General features: G+C 37.3%; 1 protein-coding gene across 3 annotated transcripts in view; it reads left to right on the top strand.

The window, feature by feature from the left end:
- The window catches only part of LOC149208442 (uncharacterized), a 149366-nt gene that overhangs the window by 14319 nt on the left and 114409 nt on the right, over positions 1-20638 (top strand). The window contains exons 2-3 of one of the 3 annotated variants that reach the window (XM_089396056.1): positions 885-951; positions 1060-1339. In XM_089396056.1, coding sequence (XP_089252182.1) covers positions 885-904 — 20 coding nt within the window. In that variant the 3' untranslated portion in view covers positions 905-951; positions 1060-1339. Of the gene's footprint in view, positions 1-60; positions 523-884; positions 952-1059; positions 1340-20638 lie in introns of those variants that run through there. The other 2 variants (XM_089396055.1, XM_089396057.1) reach the window with 2 other exon arrangements.

Here is a 20638-nt window from a genome sequence, read left to right as displayed (position 1 = left end):
CATCAACAATTTTGTATACACTAGTGAGATAAATATTTATTGAGGTTTCCTTTAATGCAGAGTATGGATTGGGTGAGAGAGTTTCTACCAAAGGAGATGTTTACAGCTATGGCATTATGTTATTGGAAATGCTTACCAGAAAACGACCAACCAACAACATGTTTATTGGAGACCTAAACATGCACAAGTGGGTGAGCCTAGCATTTCCAAACAAAGTGAAGGAGGTGATTGACAACAATCTGTTTAGTGCACAGGATGGAGCTGGATTTGAAGAAGATAATATACACAATTGTCTACTTTCTTTGCTACAAGTTGGTTTGATTTGTTCAAAAGATTCACCTAATGAACGACCAACTATGAGAGATGTGGTAATAGTATTGGAAAATCTCAAAGAAGATTTGGTGGCAAAAACAATTGCTATAAGAAGAAGTATATCCAATTTACTTGGCCATACAAATGCACCAAATATAAATTCCATAACACAAAATGACCAAAGTTCTTCTACATTCTAGTGTGACAATTGTAAGTACAAAATATTTCAATCATATCATTATTTTTTCAATCTCATATTTATTTTTTATTTTAAAAATTTCAAACAAATTTCTGTTACCATGTATTATCTATTTATAATTACCCCGAATATGAAATTTAGATGCTTTTTCAACAGTCGATTAAAATTTGGTTAGATTTATTCTTCTTTCATAGTATTTATAAATTAAACTAGCTTCACAGAAATGGAAAAGAAATTAATTGCATTCTGTTAGTTTACAGTGGGAAGTGTGAAGATTTATATCAGGAAGTTGCTACTTATTATACAATTTTTTTGACCTCTTTAGATTAAATAGATTCCCAGTATGTATTACTCAATTTTCGATACTCTACAGGTTTAAAAATGGAGCTTTAATCCCAAGACAGTCCCAGGAGCTTCGAACAATTAGTCTTTTCTCAAAGGTATGTTAAAAGTTCTTATGGTTTCAAAATTTGAAGTCAGCATGAATCGTTATCCATTTTTCAGTATTCTCAATGCTCGGTTCAATGAAATCGTTATCCATTTTTCAGAAATTTCAATGCCCTGTTAATGTCAAATTTGGGGTTCTTCAGTGGACGTTTTTCATTGCTCTCTGAAATGGAAAAAGGCGTACTCTTTCATCGATCATGATCAGTGACTTCTCCTCTGATATATATTGAGCTGCTACTTCCATCGTGGCAGACGTACTCTTCCAGGATCGATTATGTACTCTTTCAGCTCTTCTCAATGGACGTTTTTCAGTGCTCTGAAATGGAAAGTTGTGGGTTCATCATGTAATGTAGAGGAGGCTCTGCTTTGGGTACAGGAAAACTATGTCCTCTGCTTTGGGTACAGGAAAACTATGTAATGACATTTTGTTTTACGTTCTGAATGGGTACCTCTCAATTCCAAATTTAATTATGTGAGAGGTTTTTTTATAAAATATTAAATGCTATGCTTTTTATTAATATAATTCATCGGTTGATTCTAACAATCCTATAGCTGGAATTCTTGGTCCTCCCCATCTAAAGAATTAATGACATTTGTTGAGTATGGAATTCCTCACATTTCAGAAATAGCCTTTATAATATTTGGTTATTCTGAAAAATTAGATCTTTGGAATAATGGATATTTTATTTATTAATTTTAATTAATATAGGGTGGTTTTTTTTCATATTTTGTATAATAATGAATATTTTTTAAATATGAAGTATAATTTGAGTGGATTTATTTATTAAAAACAAATCATTTTCTGGTAAGATATAGATTTGAATTTGAAACGGTAGAATATATACTTATTGGTAATATAAATAATGAAATTGTTATGTAGAAGCAATTTTTTGTTTACAAACAAGAGGGCCTCATACAATAACTTGATGTTTGGCTATACTAGAATATCAAAATCAGATTATTGTTATTATTATTTTTATTTTAAACCATTGTGAATGGGTAAACTTGTTGGAGTAATTTGGGCTATAAACCACAATGAAATTAATTTAAATATATTTTTTTCAAAACTTTTAAATAAACTAAGTTTATTTTGTAATGATTTTATAGAGAAAATGAAATACAATATCAAAGACATGCAATGCTTCATATGTTTTTATGGTTATACCATTATTTAAATGCAATTTATGTGAGGAAAGTGTGGAAGAAGGGGGCCTCATGAAGATGCCATTACTCCTATATAATGTTGGAATTGTGTCAAGCAAAAGTCTAGCAATAAATATTTAAGGAATGAAAAACACAAGGAAGAAGGATAATGCTTTTCACCACATAGTCTCATGCATAATATTCTACTTTCATTTGGTGTCTAGTTGCCTTTAGTTTTCCACTTTTCTAATTTGTATGTCTACTGGTCCCTCAAATCTGTACATATTTTATTCTCTAACCCATTTCTAAAAGATGTGGAATAAGAATTGATCTTTGGAAGAGTCACCATCAACTTCATTAATTAAAGCATCTGAGCCATCTTGCTCAACATCTTTTCTCGTTATATAACTGGAGTCATTTTGATATGCAATGTGCATGTTTTCACTAATTGGGGTTAGATCTCAAAAAGGTATTGGGTATAATAGTAGAGTTTGGATAACATAATGATGTCTTAATTTACATCCCTTGACCTAATGAGGGGTCAACACTAAAAAAATTGTGCACTATGAATGTTGGTTGATCAAGTCATTTGGTATCCAAGTAAAACCCATTTTCCTTTGAAGTTCTACAACACAAACTACCCTAACAAAGTGATGCCTACAACAAGGAAAACACATGTACTTGCTAGATGAAGTACATGTCCACTTGCAAGTAGTAGACATTTTCATCTAGTTAGCATCATTGTTGAAGTTTCATTGACTTATGACTAATGTGCCTCCAAGTACAATGTAAACGTGGAATCATTGTATTGGTGTACAAGGTAGGTTGATCATGTTAGTTTACTTAAAATATAGATCTTAGGGTATTAGGATAGATGTAGCTAAATGTATATCCTTTACATAGATCAACATTGGTTGACATAATGATTGGGCCAACACTTTATGAAATCGCATTATGAAGCACCATCAAATTATCTCGGCAATTAAAGTAACATAGTCAATATATTACTCGCACTCACCCATCCATATAACCCAAGGTTTTTTATTGATCCCAAATAGACTTATATTTGATGCAACTTCAACCTATTTAAGTTCTAATATATATTTAGATCCAAGCTAAGAAGCATTGTAAAAAATATATTGTAGATTAAACTATTGTTAACCAACTTTATGAGGGTCAATAAACATTCATAAGAAGTGACTTGCAACCAACCACTTCCTTAACTATATGCAAGTTTCCAAAAAATGTTTTAGAGGGGTACCCCAAATGGGTTATCAAATGACACCAACTATTAGGGGATACAATCGTGTGGGTTAGATATCACTCTATAGCTAGCTATTTTAGGGCATACAATGGTTAGGATTCTAATTAAACATAATTTTGAAATGAATGAAACTCATATCTAAGAAACCAAACTCTAATACCATGAAAATGAAACAAGGAATGACCTATCTATTGAATACCCTAGGTACCTACCTTAAGTATACAAAAGTTGCATCTAAATATAGTTTCAGTGCAACCATTCATGTAACAGTTGAGTGGGTAGAACCTTCATAATAGTGCTTTTCAATATGATGTCATAATTCAACTAGTCCCTTAAAACATGACAATAGCTCATGTGATGATTCTTGGGAAACCACACAAAGTCCAAACTCCTTTCAAATATCAAATTAGTTCATGTGATAGCTATGGAATGTTGATCCATAACTTTTGTCTTATCCACTCATTGGTTCACCCCCTTTACATATTTCTTGACATATAGTTTCTTAAAATCAAACCCATAACAATAAATCCCACCTAATACATTGAGCTCCCTACATAAGATCCAATATATATGTTCATTTCCTTCATCATCTTCATGTTTTTGCATATTGTGTGAATATTAGAAGAAGAATGTGCTTCTTCCCCATTAAAGATTAAATCCTCACACTCCATGTAGTCTAAGGATGCAATTCCTAATTCTCTCTCCATTTCTTCATTGAGATCTCTTCCTCATCAAATCCATACCAAGAAAACTTCACCAGAGGACTAGGTTCATCATGTGGAATTATTTATCATCTTCAAATGTGGAGAAAGGTTTAAGAAATAGTAATCTCATATCATCGCAATAGGAAATGCAATTAATGGGTAAAGAATTGTACCCAACAATTACAACCCCTTGCAAAGTCAATATGAATAAAGGAATTAAATAATTCTCATTAGACATAGTATACACCTAGAGAAATTAACAAGTCGAACATGATATCCAATTGATTCAAACTCAGTTCTTATGAACATGGGAAATTGTAGCCATGGACTAGAAGGAACATAGCTTCAATTATTTAGGTTGACAAAAGGATCCAAACAAAGTATACTAGCATTTGCACCAAAAAGGGTGCAAATACATGCCAATAGAAGTGTAGATGAATGTAGAGTGATACATAGGTAGCATTTTAGGAAACAAGGATGTGGAAGGCATGAGGAATTAGGAGGTTAGGGGTGGGGTGGAATGGGAAGGAATTGGTAAAGTAGAGGGTTGCAAGTAGGACATGGGTGGGTTATCTAAATCTAGTGAGTTTGTCCCAACAATCAAATGCCTTGATAGAAGTATCGAGGGTATAGAGATAACCACAAGCTAATAGGGAAGACAATAAATCAAGCAAGTAAAGGCTTAGAAATTAAATTTGCTGAAACAATGAGACTAACGCGGAAGAAGACATATATGGAAATGTTGGCATGCACCATATTGCATTGGTTTATGTAATTATGCTTTGCTCAATCCATGAGCTTATCACTAAGAGGTGTTTTAGGGTTTCTTTTACCATCTAAATATATATACAATAACATTTGAAATATAATGGTTTCTAATGTCTAATTGGAGGTTAGGGATTGACTGGTTAAAGGCGTTCATAGGTTGGGTATCTCTTAAAAGTCTAGTGTGCCAAGGGACCTGGCTATGTGGGATGTTATTTTATAAAAAAGTTCATATAGATATATATATATATATATATATATATATATATATATATATATATATATATATATATAATTAAAATATTTTAAATTTAAATTTTTAATAATATTGAAAAAATATTTTGTTTTGAAAAATAAACATTATAAATTTCATTGGTCAATGTTAAACTAATAATGGTCGATGGGCATTGTTAAAGAGCCCATTTTATAACCTTAATTTACTATTCTTACGGTTAGTTGGCTACGAGATCATGCTACATGTGCTACCATTGGGAATGTCCTCAAACTATCTTGTCACCATATTTGAAGTAGAACGCATTTAATACTAACACATAAGAGTCTAAATTATTAAAAAATATAAAGAGAAATTACAAATACACCAAATATAAGTAAGGAAAAACCGTTCTAAAATATAATAGTAATGATTAGAGATTACATTTGAGAATCCTTAAAAAAGACATAAAATTATATAAAAATTATATTTTATTTTTTAATACACATATACATTTTTCTTTTTATCTTATAAAACAAAATATATCCTTTATTTATTGCAATACATTTTTGATTTATTAAAAATACTTGCTCCATACAATACTCTAAATTAGAAATGAGTTAAATTGACTTCACAAAAAATTGGAAAAGCTAAATTATATTTTGTTTTGATAGAACAACTAAATTAGCTCAAAAAGTTCAATCTTAACTTAAATACAAAACCAACCAAACAAAAGGATCAAAGACCCAATAGATCCAACATTAAAAATAAAACCAACTAAACAAGAGGATTAGTGAAGCACGAGCACAATGCGATCCATAATTTTCCTTTGACCCAACAAATGCTCCTTAATTTTATAAGATGAGTTTTGGGATAATAGACTTCAATATTTGCGCTAAAATTTTGGAGATAATAATGTATAAGAGGTTGCACAAAGAAATTGGCCAATATATAGAAAAAGAGGACAAACTTACCTCCTTGGGCGCTAAGGCTAAGAAGGAGCCATATGCAATTTTTTTGAAAACATAATCTACTATCCTTATTAAATTGAACTTGATCACCTCCCAAAACAAAGGATATAAATGAGTCAGGAAATCATCTAGGCCAGGTGCTTTGTTCTGACATAGCGAAAACATGCTTTGACTTTCTCTTCTGTTACCTCCTTCGGCAAGTCTATGTTTTCCTTTGTGGAGTATTTTCCTCTATTATATACACACCAACAATCAAATTTGGAACCTGTGGGTCATAAAATAGTGTTTTGTAATGGATATTTGTGGCATACTTCCCTCTATTATATACGCAACGACAACCGCATTCAGAACTCGTGGCAGAAAATATAGCATTTTGTAATGGGAAACCACTTCTTTCTTGATTTTTCCAAATTCATTGAGCTAGGTGCCATCTACCAAAATGGTTTCAATGTTATTCTTCCATGGGAAATATTTTACTTGATTATGAAAAATTTGTGTGTTAATATCCCCAACTTGAAGCTGAAGGCTGTAGGATTCAAGACGCCACACCTCTTCCTCTTCTTTAAGGGCTTTATGATATTATTCAAACTCCTTCCATTCTTGGAGAAAAATTTCTTTTAACACAATGTCTTGCTCTATTATCTTTTAAGTTTCTTTCAAGGAGGTTTTATGTTGGATAATTTTTGGATGCATTATACTCTTTCCTCTCCTTGACCAATTTCTTCATGGTTGTCTTAAATATTTAATTTTATACTCCCAAATTGTTATTTGGGAACCATTGTAGCAGCTACAACCACCCTCCAAAATTTTTCCTTAGCTTTGTTTTGGAGCCTCCCTACCAACCATCCTTAATAGCATGTCTTGCACTCCCTAGGTACATATGCTTCCAGTTGAGCTTCTTGGCTTATCAACTTGTGTTTGCTAACTTGTTTTCCTTTCAACCACAAGATGACATCTCGTGACTTGGTCTCCAACTGGATCTTATGCTCACTTGGAGAATTGCGCATAACAAGAGGGCAACCAGCCTTGCTCTCCAGAATTGCACAGAGCATCAAGACAACCTGCTTCTCTCCATAAATGCGCAGAGTAAGCAGAGTGCCTTCCATTTGAAAATTGCGCAGAGAAACCTATCACTGGGCTTGCTCTCAGAATTTCATAGCTCTGGCTAGCAGCCTTGGCTTCAGTTTAGAAATTGCGCAGAGTTTGAGGGGCAACCAGAGCCACTCAACCCAGAAACTGCATAGAAGTCATCCAAAGGCTGCAGTCCATTGCATGTGCACCCAAGTTAACCTGTTCCCTCTAGGACTGAGCAATCTTGCTTTGCATGCATGGGAATATTTTTACCGAAAAAGAAAAAAGCAAAAAAGAAAAAAGAAATTCTAGATTTTAGGGATCTATTTTTAGCAGCTGGGGGTTACATGGAAAAATCGTTTTAGAAGCCTCCCACCAAGTGTCATCTTTTCCTAGATTTCTGGCATGCACGTCATAAGCCTCGATATTGTCAAAAATATTTATTCTATGCTTTAGAGCTCATTCTTCACTTTGATCTTGGATTTTCAGCATTCCCCATCGCATCTAGGAACCTTCAGCACACTCAACTCAACTTTTTCTCGGTAAGTATGCTTTTCATCTCTTTTGCTTCTTTTCTATCTCTTTTTGTGTTTCGGTTTGTGTGAATGTTGTTGTTTGGTTTTATTGAATGACTGTTGCTGTTTTAATGCATGTTAGGTTGTAGAAGCATTGTTTCAAGTTTTTAATTGCACCTCCTTGTTGTCACATGCATGACATTGTTTCTGCACTAATAGTCATCGTTGCTATGACTCGCTTCACACACTTCATTTTTTTCCTGTTTTACTGAATCTTGCACTCACTAATTGCATGCATATTCATTCACTCATGTTTGCACCCAGTTTTGCACATGCATTCAGTCTTTACTGTTTTCAGTCGCCCGTCGGCAGGTTTGAGCTGCCTTGGCCCGGACTTTTCTTGCCTAGCTTGCAATGCGCATTTATGGGATGGAAGGCCTTGTCTTGCTCCCAGAAATTGCATAGAGCTTGCCTCAAACTAGCCTCCGAGAGTGTGCTCTGCATAATTCTGAGAGGTAGTTCCTTAGTTGGCCCTTGAAATTGCACAATGCAGTTTTCCTGGGTTGTATTCATGCTAATTGAAACTATGCATTGCGTAGTTTCAATCCTCAACAAGCCAAGTTGGACTATGCTTTTCACAGTTGAACAGTCAATTAGCTCACTGACAGTCCAGAGTATGTTCTATGCAGTTTTAGCAATCATTCTCAGGACCTCCTAGTGAAAGTTGTGCAAATCTTCCAGTCATTCACCCACGTGTGTTGCATATCAATCCTCAAGTTGATTTTGGTTTTCAATTAACATTGTGCTTGCAATGAGTGTTGCTCTGTCTACAGGTATCACAAGTGTTCAACAGTCTCTCAGCAGTAGAGGTACAATGGCTTCCAAGAGAGCAGGGTCAAAGGACACCACTGAGAGCGCAACTGGAGATATGGTCGAGCAAGTGTCTATGAGCTTGCTGATATATGAAGATACTAAGTTGTTCATAGACAAGGAGATAAAGATCAAATGGCAGGAAATCAATGACATATTTTTAGCTACCTTTGAGGAGAATATGGAGGAACACAGAGTCTATGTCAACATACACAAGTATGGCTTGTACCGGGTTGCATGCACGTATCCCGCGTTTCCATGTGCGGACATGATCCATTGGATTGTCTCGCATATTTATCTAGAGATAATGGTGTTGAGCAATGCCAGTGGAACAAAAATTTCTACGTTCATGGAAAAGGACTTTCAAGTGATGTATCACTTGCCACAACTGGTGATCACAATGGATGCACCCTTCACTAGGCCCAACAACAGTGAAAACTCAGGAGACATCTTGAAGAGGTAGGTGAAAGAGCCTTCTAAGTTCAGGGAAACACCTAGCCAAGTTTACAAGACAAGGATAATATGGAAGGCTTATCAACTCTTGGTCATCTTTGCATGCTACTTATATGTCCAAGAGAACATAGAGACCTTCCTGTAGAGTTGGGTGATTGTGCCTGATCAGCTGGCGAACGAAGGAAGAACTTTCAATTGGTCCGACATGTTGGCTCTCCAACTGAAGGGACAAGTAACAGATGCCCGACATCAGCCCAAAGGTCAACAAGCCAATCTATTCATGTATTCTTACATACTTGATGCAATTTGTGCCTATCATCAGTTCCCTGGGTTGGGTTGGGCATAGACACCTTCACAAATCTTTGTGAACACCTATTGCAGGTTGTTCTTCGAATGCAGCTTCTATGGATTTATAATACAACTATCAAACCACTTTGTCACCCTGGTGTACAAGATGATCTTTGAATAGGATCCACCTCGCATGTCACAGGCAGTGATGGAGGCATTGGTAAGCATAACAAATTGGTATGCCTCACCCCTTGGCACCTTCAACCAGATGTATAGTGCGGAGAAGGCTCCGCATATTTTACCGAAGTTTTCCATGGATAAGCTGGTCATGAAAGAGGTTTCATACCACATCTCGGTAGGGTTGTCAGCAAGACTGCACTGGAAGAAGAAGGCACCTTGGCCCACTCTTCCTTTGCGTATCAGGTTGTATGAGATCCAAAATCTCAAGCATGTTGAGGCCGAGATAGAGGAATTCAAGAGATTCACCTTTGGCACTAGAATTTTCAATCCATATGATGTGGATGGCATAGTGGAAGACCACTTTACAAGAGTGTATCATCCCTAGATCCACAGGGTGTGCCATTGGCCCAAGGAAGACCCATGGAGATACTACTATAACTTCTCAAGGCTCAATGAACCGGTCAGAAAGGTTGTAGAATGATTAGCAGTGTAGAAGGTAGGAACATATGAGAGAGCAGTAACATCAGTAGTAGGAGAGGGCAAAAAACCTATGCTTGACAAACATAAGAGGAAGGTTGCTGACATCGCAAAGACGGAGAAAAGCTGTAACTTCAAATAAAATCCTCTTGTATTGAGAGTAGCTTTGGAGATTGAAGCGAAGAGGCGAAAACACAACAAAAGGATTGTGCAAAGACATAGGGAGAAGCAAAAGCTGGAGGAGTCATAAAAGGAGTTGAAGCAAAAACTAAGGGAAGAACAAGAGTTGCGTAGAAGAGAGAAGGAAGTGTAGCAGGAACAGGAACAACAATAGGTGCAACATGCACACATTGATGAAACTACACCCATACAAGTTATTGATTCATCTGAACAACTGGCAGATAGAAAATAGGGTGAACAGTAGCAGGAGTAGGACTTTTCTTAGGGGATCAAACAAATGTTTGAATAGATGGACACGGAAGTGGTTCAACCCGAGCTAGATCATCACATTGACCTGATGCTTAAGGACCAAGGGGTCACCCCATCAGCTTCACTAGATCTGGGAGCAAAGCAAGTCCCAAGCGATCAAGGAGACACTGAAATCCTTGAGGACAATTTGGAAGCAGATGTGCACAACATATCCTTTGATGAGTCACAACACAGAGTTGTGTAGTCACGCAGAGTTCCCACTCCAGATGTCCATGTATCTCCTGCATAGTTTGACGAACGAGTGATCATGTCCGATGTGTGCAGACATCCAGCTACATTGACCAATGTTACAAAGGCATATGCCGAAGTTACCAGCTCAAGTGTAAGCTTCTTGATAGATTAGAACGAGTGCATGGCTAAGGAGCTACAAGTGGCCAAGCAGGGAGAAGAGTAGGATGCAACATTCACTAGGGCAGAGTTGAAGAAAGTGATACTTAATGAAGTATCGTCTCTCGAGACAGTCATGTGGAAGTTGTACTTCAGGTTCGTCACTGTGCATAAGTTAGTTGTCCATATTAACAGTTGGCAACAATGCTGTGCTAGGAGAGCACGCATCTTGTCAGACATAAACATTGCTATCGATCACATGCAGATATGGACAATGAGGTACAATGGAGCCCCGTTGCACTTGCCAAAGATGATGAAGCGAAAGGTAGTGGAGTTGAAGGCACACATCCGGAGTCAAATCCGGAATTATGAGGAACTCCCATGAGCGTTCAGAAGCATGGATGTCATTGTGCACATGCATGCGATCCCATCCATTGCCACACTCACGGAGGTGAAAGCAAAGAACCAAGTCTGACTGGAGTTTGACATGTACTTTGATCAGTTGATGCGCATAGCCACCAGTGTAGACTTGCAGATGAGCGCATACACTATGCACCAGTATGGCACTGGTTTGGCTGCACTCAAGACCATGATGTGCATGCTATCTGACGAGTTGGAAAAAGGTGCCAAATCAGTGTACCTAGATGCAACAGAGGCAAGAGTTCGCTTTCAGAAGGATGTCACCACATAATACGCAGACACCATAATAGACTACCAAGCTTGGCATCAGTTCACCACCATCGATCATCAAGAGGTTGTCAATGAGTTAGCCTTCCCATAATTATCTGAGTCTTAGTGATATCTTGTGTGGCTTACTCAAGCTTATGCTTGTCTCACATGGGTACATGTGTAGATTGTATTGTAAACATGTTGTAAAGTGAAAGACCAACTGTCAATAGTAGAATGTAAATAGTCGTGTAAGTTGAAGAGTCACGAGGGTAGTTGAAGAGTCACAAAGGGGAATTTCAAGGGTCACCCCACCCTTTTCTATATATAGAACCTCATAACTCAGTGTACAGGCTTTTGGGAGCCAAGCTTCTGATAGGTATAACTTAGAGAAAGCTTAGAGTGTATTGTAACAATCCTTGGCTTCTCCACAGTGCAGAGCTAGTACATCTCCTTGGAGGAGCAGGCGACAGTGATTGTAATGTTCCGCTATTGGGGCTAGTGGTTTTCATGGTTGTATGCATGATTGGATCTTTCACTCTTTTAATATAACAAAGGAAACACGTTTCATGCATATATTGTTGTTGTAGTTCAACTATCCTGGTTACTCTAATGATGTATGTAGATGTAATTTACGCATGTATGTATGGACTATTCCGTATGTCTTTGTCTGAATCTTATCGAAGCATGTGGTTGGTATAATCCATCAATTTTGATCTTCGGCTATCCTAATTTCTATCTCGTGATGTCTTTCATCTCGTGTGTTCCATTTCAAGATGCATGCTATCACAGGCTTCTAAGGGGCACACTCTTCTCCCCTTCAGTGTGTTGGAGCCTTTCATACACCTTCCTTGACTTGCTGCAAGGTCACACCCTTGATTCCAACAAGGACATCTTACTTACCTCTGCGCGTAACCACAGTCAAGGCAATACCGTACTACCCACTACTGGGACTCCTACTCCAAACGGTCTGAGGTCTACTTGGGACTTCATACCAGGGAGATCCCCTAACATGTTGGTGGGTCCAACACCATCAACATTTTGAGCACTAGAAGGAGGGCCAGATGACAAGTTGAGTCCTCACATCCTGTTTTGAATCTTCACACATCTATCATGGATATTGTTATAGTTAACCCTCCGCAATGTTTGTCCAATAGACATCCCTTTGAAGTTAAGAAGGGGTCCTTTGATGACTTGTCTGAACTCACGTATGATGGTGAAGGCGAAGCGGCCTGGCCTGAGCACTTACATGACTTCCTTGCATTCATGGAGAATGTGTAAGGTTTTGATGAAGTAGAGGTCAAAATGCTGCTTGCACAGACACTTCGCAAATTCTCGTCACTATGGTGCTGCAAACTGCCTCCCAATTGCATGCACTCATTCAAGTAGTTCAATGATCTAAAAGAATCTTTTTTTCATCATTTTGATCCTAAATCACTTGATAAGAAAATGTCAAAACAACGGAAGGCCCCGCATGAATTGCTAATGGAATTTTGGGCGCGCTTTCATCTACTCTCTTTTGAAGCTCCGAAAAGTCAAATGAAATTAGAATATCTTATGGAAAGATATGAGTATGTATGTCACAAATCACTTCGTCTCAAAGTGAATAAAAATCTCAAACCCCGCTCAACATACTTCAGCGATGGAGCTGCGCAATCACAAGTGGACAAAGTCGTTGTCACAAGTGACTGTGTGCCTTCCCCTCATTAAGTAACTCCACCCCCACCGAGTGGTATGGGAGAGTGTACACATAAGACCCATCAACTGTTACATTCTCCCACCCTTACTACTCCTAATTTCTGCGCAAATTTGGTTGGGAAGCCCATGGGTTGTCACATGCACTTGTTACCCCAACCTTTGTCCCCACGTTTTGCTTGTATTGTCTTGTGTTCTTCCATTCCAGACTCTACAATTATCGTGAACGAGGATCAAGACATCGACGGAGTTGGTGTTGCACAACCAACCTGTGCTCTCATTCACGACGAGTATGACTAGGAATCTAAGCTTGAACCCACAGTGAAGGATGACCTCCTTCTGTCCGTGCCTCCGTCGCTTTTTCCTAACATCTTTGGTGATTCTACTATCTTTGATTTTCCTTGTGTAAATCCTTCCATAGATGCATCTACTTCTGATCATTGCAGAACAAAACTGATGTCAGTCCATCATTTGACAGCGGAGAGGACAAATTCTCCATTGAAAATCCACTCGATTTTTCGTCTACTTGTTCTAGAAACGTAGAGGGTGAACATTCTTTTTCTCCTCAAGGCTATGAATGACTCTTCCGCTAATGTGTAGAGGCTCTCAACCCTCACACCAAATTTCTTGATTTGACATGAAGCAAGGCACTTGAGGCAGGCCTTTCCATCTCTTAATACTACCTCATACCCATTGTCTTCAATCCTCAATTTCTTCATCAATTCAAGTTTCTTGGCTTCATGGCTATTATCGAATAACTCATTGAGATTCTTCCACATACCAAAGGGAGTCTATTTTCCATGTATTTTCAAGACTATGTGGTCTTTCATGCCCTCCAGATGATCCTCTTGGCTCTTTCTACACTCTTATTTCACTTTTCTAGATCTTTAGCATCAGATGTTGGAGGTTTTGGGATATCATGATCTATGAAATGCTTAAGCTATTTATCTTCCAACATTGCCTTGATCCTGTCCTTCCAAGAAATATAATTCAAACTACCCTAAAGGGCATATTCGAGTCTCAATCCATAGAAGGGCATTCTGCTAGCTTTGAAGAATGATTCTGCAAATTCTATTCACCTGCAAGGACAACTTCGAATGCGTGCGATTTCCAATCAATCCATTTATCAAGCTCTTTCTTCATAGAAAACCATTTATCACACATCTCTTAGACAGATCGTGGTCCCGACAACGGAACCATTTGTTGGCTTAAGGGGGGCTAACCCAGGATCAGAGTTGTTCACATCAACCAACAAAATCCTCAAATGCTGGCCCTTTTGGAAAAAACCTACGTAGCGCAGGTTGCAGTCTCACCTAAAGCAGTATTGGGGGATGCTAGAACCAGGTTTCTGCATCCAAGGACATGTGATAAGTAGTTTTGGAGCTCATATCTGCCTTCACGTAGATTGGTATCTTCCTAGGGCTCACTACTATGACTAGGGTAAAATGGCTTTTAGACCTTCCCAAAGGTCTACAATCAGTCTTTGCAGACCTTAAAAAAACAGATTATCTACTTTCCCGCATCAATAAAGAACCCTAGGTCTGCCTTCGTGCAGATCTACCTAATTCACCAGAAAACATAACAGAAATAGTCCTTAAATCGCGAATGTAGATAAATACTCAAAACATGTATAAATCAGATAGATCTAGTGATTTCGCACAACATTTATTCATTATTCCATAGAAAACACATTATAAGAGACAAATCATAACATAAATGGAATCAACAAAAATGCTCATATTGCACAGTAATTCTTCAAAAAAAACCTTTATTGATCTTCAATGTTCGGATTATAGATTCCTTCACCCTACGCACTCAGCTGCAGGGGTCTACGCACTCAGTTATGGACTTATCCATGGCCTCTTGTGCACTCAACTGCAGGAGCCATCCCTTTCTCGCCTAAGTACAAGAAGCAGAGCCTTCCTGCCTTAGCACTTGCCCAAGACAACAAAAACCATTCAGCGTACCCAATTCTTCATCAAAATTTATCTCTAAGACTTGCTATGACTCAACTAGTTATAGCTTCCTTCCATACAATACCATGGTCCACATTGTTGAAAAATGGCAACAAGAAATTGCTAAAAATAGAAGTACTAAAAATAGCAGTTTGGGTATCAGTTCTGGATTGGGCAACAGGCAATGAAAAATGGAAGTGCTAAAATTAGAAGTTCTATTTTTAGTAGTTAAGTGTGGGTTCCTATTTTAGTTAGTCCCTGGACTAGAAATAGGAAGCAAAATTCGAATTTGATATTAACAACAGTTTGTAAATTAATTAATTAATTCAGTTTGAGTTAATTAGTTAAGGAATTATGAACTTGAAGTCTATGTGAGGACATGCAACATTTTATCCTTTGATTGAGGGATTTAACCATCAGTTAAAGGATGAGGATGAGTTGTAATTAGTTGGCTCAGTTAACTGAGTCAAGTCCAGTTAGATTAATTTAACAATTTGTTAAATTAATGAGATTTAGTTTGTTAATGCTTGCATGCATGTAAGAACTAGCATTTTCAGATAACTGAAGATTCACTCATGGATAAATCATGCATGTTAGTTCAGACAGAGACCCAGTTGAGATCAGATGGAGGGACAATGTAATATTAGTTGCTAGGATATTCCTTGGTGAATATTCCTTGCATGTAGAAGGAATATTATTCCTTATGGATTGTGTAGTTAGACCTGACATTACAACTGGTATGATATGTCCAATTCACACATGTTATGACATTGGACCCTAATCAAAACTGCGCAAGTAAATAGGAGTTTGGAGGATTTGTGCAGCCTATATATACAGGCCTAAGTAGTCCATGAGCTACATCATCAGAGTACAGAGAGAGCAAGATAGCTTTTGAGCTGATTCTTTTTGTATGTTGTTGACGATTTCCACTTGATTGATAATATATAGATGGGGTTTTAGGCTGGTGCTTTCCCCAGGTTATATCTTCTATGTTATGGTTGATTACTTCTCATTCACAGTTGTATCTGTTCATGCTTGATGTTGCTCATGTTCAATTAAGCTTCCGCTAAGTTTATGGTAGATGTAGATCTAGTATTATGATTTAGTACATTGCATATATTAGTTTGATCTATAGGTGAAATTTCTACATGATATCAGTGAGCTAGCTGATTTGTAGAGAAAATTCTACACACAGACCATGGGAGAATCTTAAAACTGATAAAAAACAAGGGGCTAAGACCCCTTTGACTCCTCTCTAGTTGCACACTATGCATCCACATATCGTAGAGACTTTACATTCTTTTACAAACACTTATACAAAATTTGGGTTAAATTAACCCCAAAACTAACTGTAGGGATCCTAACGGAACATAAACATTGCATTGAGCTAAGTTATAAAGCTCCATGGGCAATATGTTTTTCTTTTTAGCGGTCTTGCTGGTTGTAGGTGTCATTGAACACCAAGGACGATGTTCACCTAGGGGGAGGGTTCTTTTAACAACCCTTGTCAAAATTCCACGTAATAAAGTTAATAAAGGTAAAATAATAACCAAGGTCATGGGAAACTTATTCCAAGTTTAATGTATAGTTTCCATGTAGATTCAAATTGCTAATTGTAAATTGCTAAAACAATAGATTTGAATCTACTCTACACATAAGAGAAAACAATAAATGATCGATAAAATTACAAAGGGTATAAGTGAAAGAATTCAATCAACACATTACACAACTATTTCCTCGAGAAAGCCACAACTAAAAACCCCTGTTATTCGTATATTGCATTAGTTAAAGAATCTGAATGAATGCAATATGCTCTGCTCAACCTTGAGCTCAACCTGCACAAGTATTTTCTATCCTCTTCCTAACTGACTACCTTTGGCCACTACTTAGCAAAATTTCCAAGCATCCAAGCTCCTAATTCCTTGCCCTCACAAGCTCCATGCAAAAACTTGTGCTTCCTATTTCTTGGTCTCACCAACTCATGCTCACCAAAACAATGATTAAAGTTGTTCCTTCTTTCCTCCTTTTAAAGGAAAACTGAATGGCTAAAGTTAGTGAGTTTTCTAATTAAGGATGATTTATTTTAGGCCTTCTACTGACTACGTGCACCATCTGTTTAATTTATATGATTTTAAAACTGATAGTACATTGTCCCTGAACTCCAATATCAACTAGATAGTTCTCTGATGTGACATGCATGAGTTAATTATGAATGAATCTTCAGTTTACTAGTTGACCACTGCATAAAGCACCACACATTGTAGGCAACACCCCACTATTTGACAGGTTACACCCTACTACTACAGGTTACACCCCACTACTGTAGGTTACACCCCACTATTGCAGGTTACACCCCACTATTGTAGGTTACACCCTACTGCTAGACCTCCCACTAATTCCTCCATCAGTTGGAACTAGTTTAACTAACTTTAACTCAGTTAGACTGAATTAAATAATTACAACTCAAAATAAACTCAACTAGTGCTCAGAATTGTAGGAGACACTATACATGACTCTAGTTAGATGCTCAACTCGAATTAATTGAGCCAACTAAGTCAAATTAACTTATTTAACTATTACAAGTTGTCATGAGATGTGGAATTACAATTTTATTCCAAATTTAATTCAAGGAAAAATTAAAGTAGGATATTTCTTGATGTTATTTTTAATATTTCTTGTTGTTATTTTCAACACTCCCTCTCAACTAGAAAGGAAATCAACTCTATCTCGATATGGTACCTTTGGAATGTTATGCATGCAACTCTTGTCACTATTGTTGTTTCTACTGCAACATCTAAAACAAAAAAGAATCCAAACAAAATAAATAGAATCAACTATGTCTGCAACTATCTACTAGGAAAATTTTGTTGTTGCTAACTCTGCTGTTGAGCCTCCTACTCTAATTTCAACTCTTCTCTGCACTCCTCAGTATCTGACTAACACTGATCCTCCTGCTACTGAATATTGTGGGCCCTGTAGCAAGGGTAATGATCCATGAGACAAACACACCTCAATGGACCCTACCCAAATTCCCCAACTCTGGGACGTTGATCTACTCATACTATTGTTGCTACCTCTTCAATGTTGCTACAACTACTGCAATAGTGAGTCTGATCTCTCCGATCATGAAGCACTAACTTCCATAAGACGTCTCCCTCTGAAGCTAGACTCCCTCTAAGTCTCGATCTCCGTAGGGAAATCTCTCTACTCCCTCCTGGAAACTTGCAATGTCCTACTGCACTGGGACCTGGACTACAAATCTCTATGCTAGGAATATCTCGGTTGGAATTGCACCTATATATTGCAACTAAGAAATTCGCATTGCCTGTGTCACTGCAACTAGTTCTGCAACTGTCTCCCAAGTACTGACTCTAACTAGTTATGCAATTGTTGTCTAGATGACTTCCTACACTTGCTGACACTGAATCTACAACTATAATATTGTGGGCTCCTATAGCAAAGGTGGTGGTCTCAGTGCAACAATCCAGAATTGATTTGACTGATCTCCTTGTTGCAACTGCGTTGGACCCTACCCAAATCTCTACACTCCTGAGACTAAGAATCTACATCGCTCCAACTTACTCATGGAGGTATATTTTCATGTGCTCCCTCATCCCACTTGGCTCAAACTCTCCTCCTATTGTACGTCTCTAATAGTCCCATTCATTATCATCCTCCTGGTCAGCCCAACTGCTAACTAGATGAGGCTTCCTCTTGAGAGATAAATCATGCTTCCTCTCAACCACATCTCTAATCCCTGCCTTTCTCCTCAATGCTATGAATGACTCTTCCTCTATTGTGTAGAGGCTCTCAACCCTAACACCAAATTTCTTGATTTGACATGAAGCAAGGCACTTGAGGGAGGCCCTTCCAACTCTTAATACTACCTCATAGCCATTGTCTTCAATCCTCAATTTCTTCATCAATTCAAGTTTCTTGGCTTCATGGCTATTATCAAATAACTCATTGAGATTCTTCCACATACCAAAGGGATTCTCTTTTCCATGTATTTTCAAGACTATGTGGTCTCTCACGCCCTCCAGATGATCCTCTTGGCTCTTTCTACACCCTTATTTCACCTATTTAGATCTTTAGCATTAGATGTTGGAGGTTTTGGGATATCATGATCTATGAATTGCTTAAGCTATTTATCTTACAATGTTGCCTTGATCCTGTCCTTCTAAGAAATATAATTCGAACTACCCTAAAGGGCATATTCAAGTCTCAATCCATAGAAGGACATTCTGCTAGCTCTGAAGAATGATTCTATAAATTCTATTCACTTGCAAGGACAACTTTGAATTCTTATCTTCTATCGTAATTTTAGCTCTCATACCATGTATAAATTTCTACAAATCTAGCTTTGATACCATGTAGAAATTTCTACATATCCAGCTCTAATACCATGTAGAAATTTCTACAAATCTAGCTCTGATACCATGTAGAAATGCCTTGTAGAATCAAACTGCTAATTGTAAGATGCTAAAACAATAGACTTGAATCTACTCTACTCATCAACAGAAACAATAAATGATTAATGAAATCATGAAGCATATAAGAGAAAGAATTCTATCACCACATTACACAATGATTTCTTGGGGAAAGCCACAACTAAAAACCCCTGCTATATGTATATTGCATTAGTCAAAGAATATGGATGAATACAATATGCTTAGCTCAACCTTGAGCTCAACCTACACAAGTATTTTCTATCCTCTGCTTGAGTCATTGCCCTTAGCCAATACTTAGCTAAAATTCCAAGCCTCCAAGCTCCTAATTCCTTGTCCTCAAAAACTCCATGCACAAACTTGTGCTTCCTATTTTTTGGTCTCACCAACTCATGCTCACCAAAACAATGATTAAACTTGTGCCTTCATTCCTCCTTTTAAAGGCAATTCAAATGATTAAAATTAGTGATTTTTCTAATTAAGGAATGATTTATTTTAGGCCTCCTTTTGACTACATGCACCATTTGTTTAATTTAGATGATTTTATAACTTATAGTACACTATCCCTGAACTCCAATCTCACCTTGATATTTCCCTGATCTGACATGCATGAGTTAATTATGAGTGAATCGTTAGTTTCCTTGTTGATCACTACAGGCGGCACCACACTTCACTTCAGGAAACACCTCACTGTTCGACAAGTTACACCCCACTATTGTAGGTTACGCCCCACTATTGCAGGTTACGCCCCACTATTGCAAGTTATACCCCACTACTAGACCTCCCACTAATTCCTCCATCAGTTGGAACTAATTTAACTAACTTTAACTTAGTTAGAGTGAATTAAATAATTACAACTCAAAATAAACTCAACTAGTGCTCCTAATTGTATGAGACACTCTACATGACTCCAGTTAGACCCTCAACTCGAATTAGCTGATCCAACTAAGTCAAATTAATTTAGTTAACTATTACAATTTTTCATGAGATGTGGAATTATAATTTTATTCCCAATTTAATTCAAGGACAAATTAAATCAAGATCTTTCTTGATGTTATTTTTACCATTTCTTGTTTCTATTTTCAACATGGAAGTCCCTGACCTGGTTGGTCTATGCATTCATTAATATGAACTTCTTTTCCTTTGGTATTTCATGTGTAAATGTACTCGTTAATATGTTGTCTTTAT

The sequence above is a fragment of the Pinus tabuliformis genome, chromosome 1_2 (assembly GCF_031772625.1).
Source record: "Pinus tabuliformis cultivar Carrire ecotype Pingquan chromosome 1_2, CPIR1, whole genome shotgun sequence".
NCBI lineage: Eukaryota > Viridiplantae > Streptophyta > Pinopsida > Pinales > Pinaceae > Pinus > Pinus tabuliformis.
The sequence above is the reverse complement of the archived record's forward strand: the minus strand, read 5'-3'. Positions and strand labels throughout refer to the sequence as shown.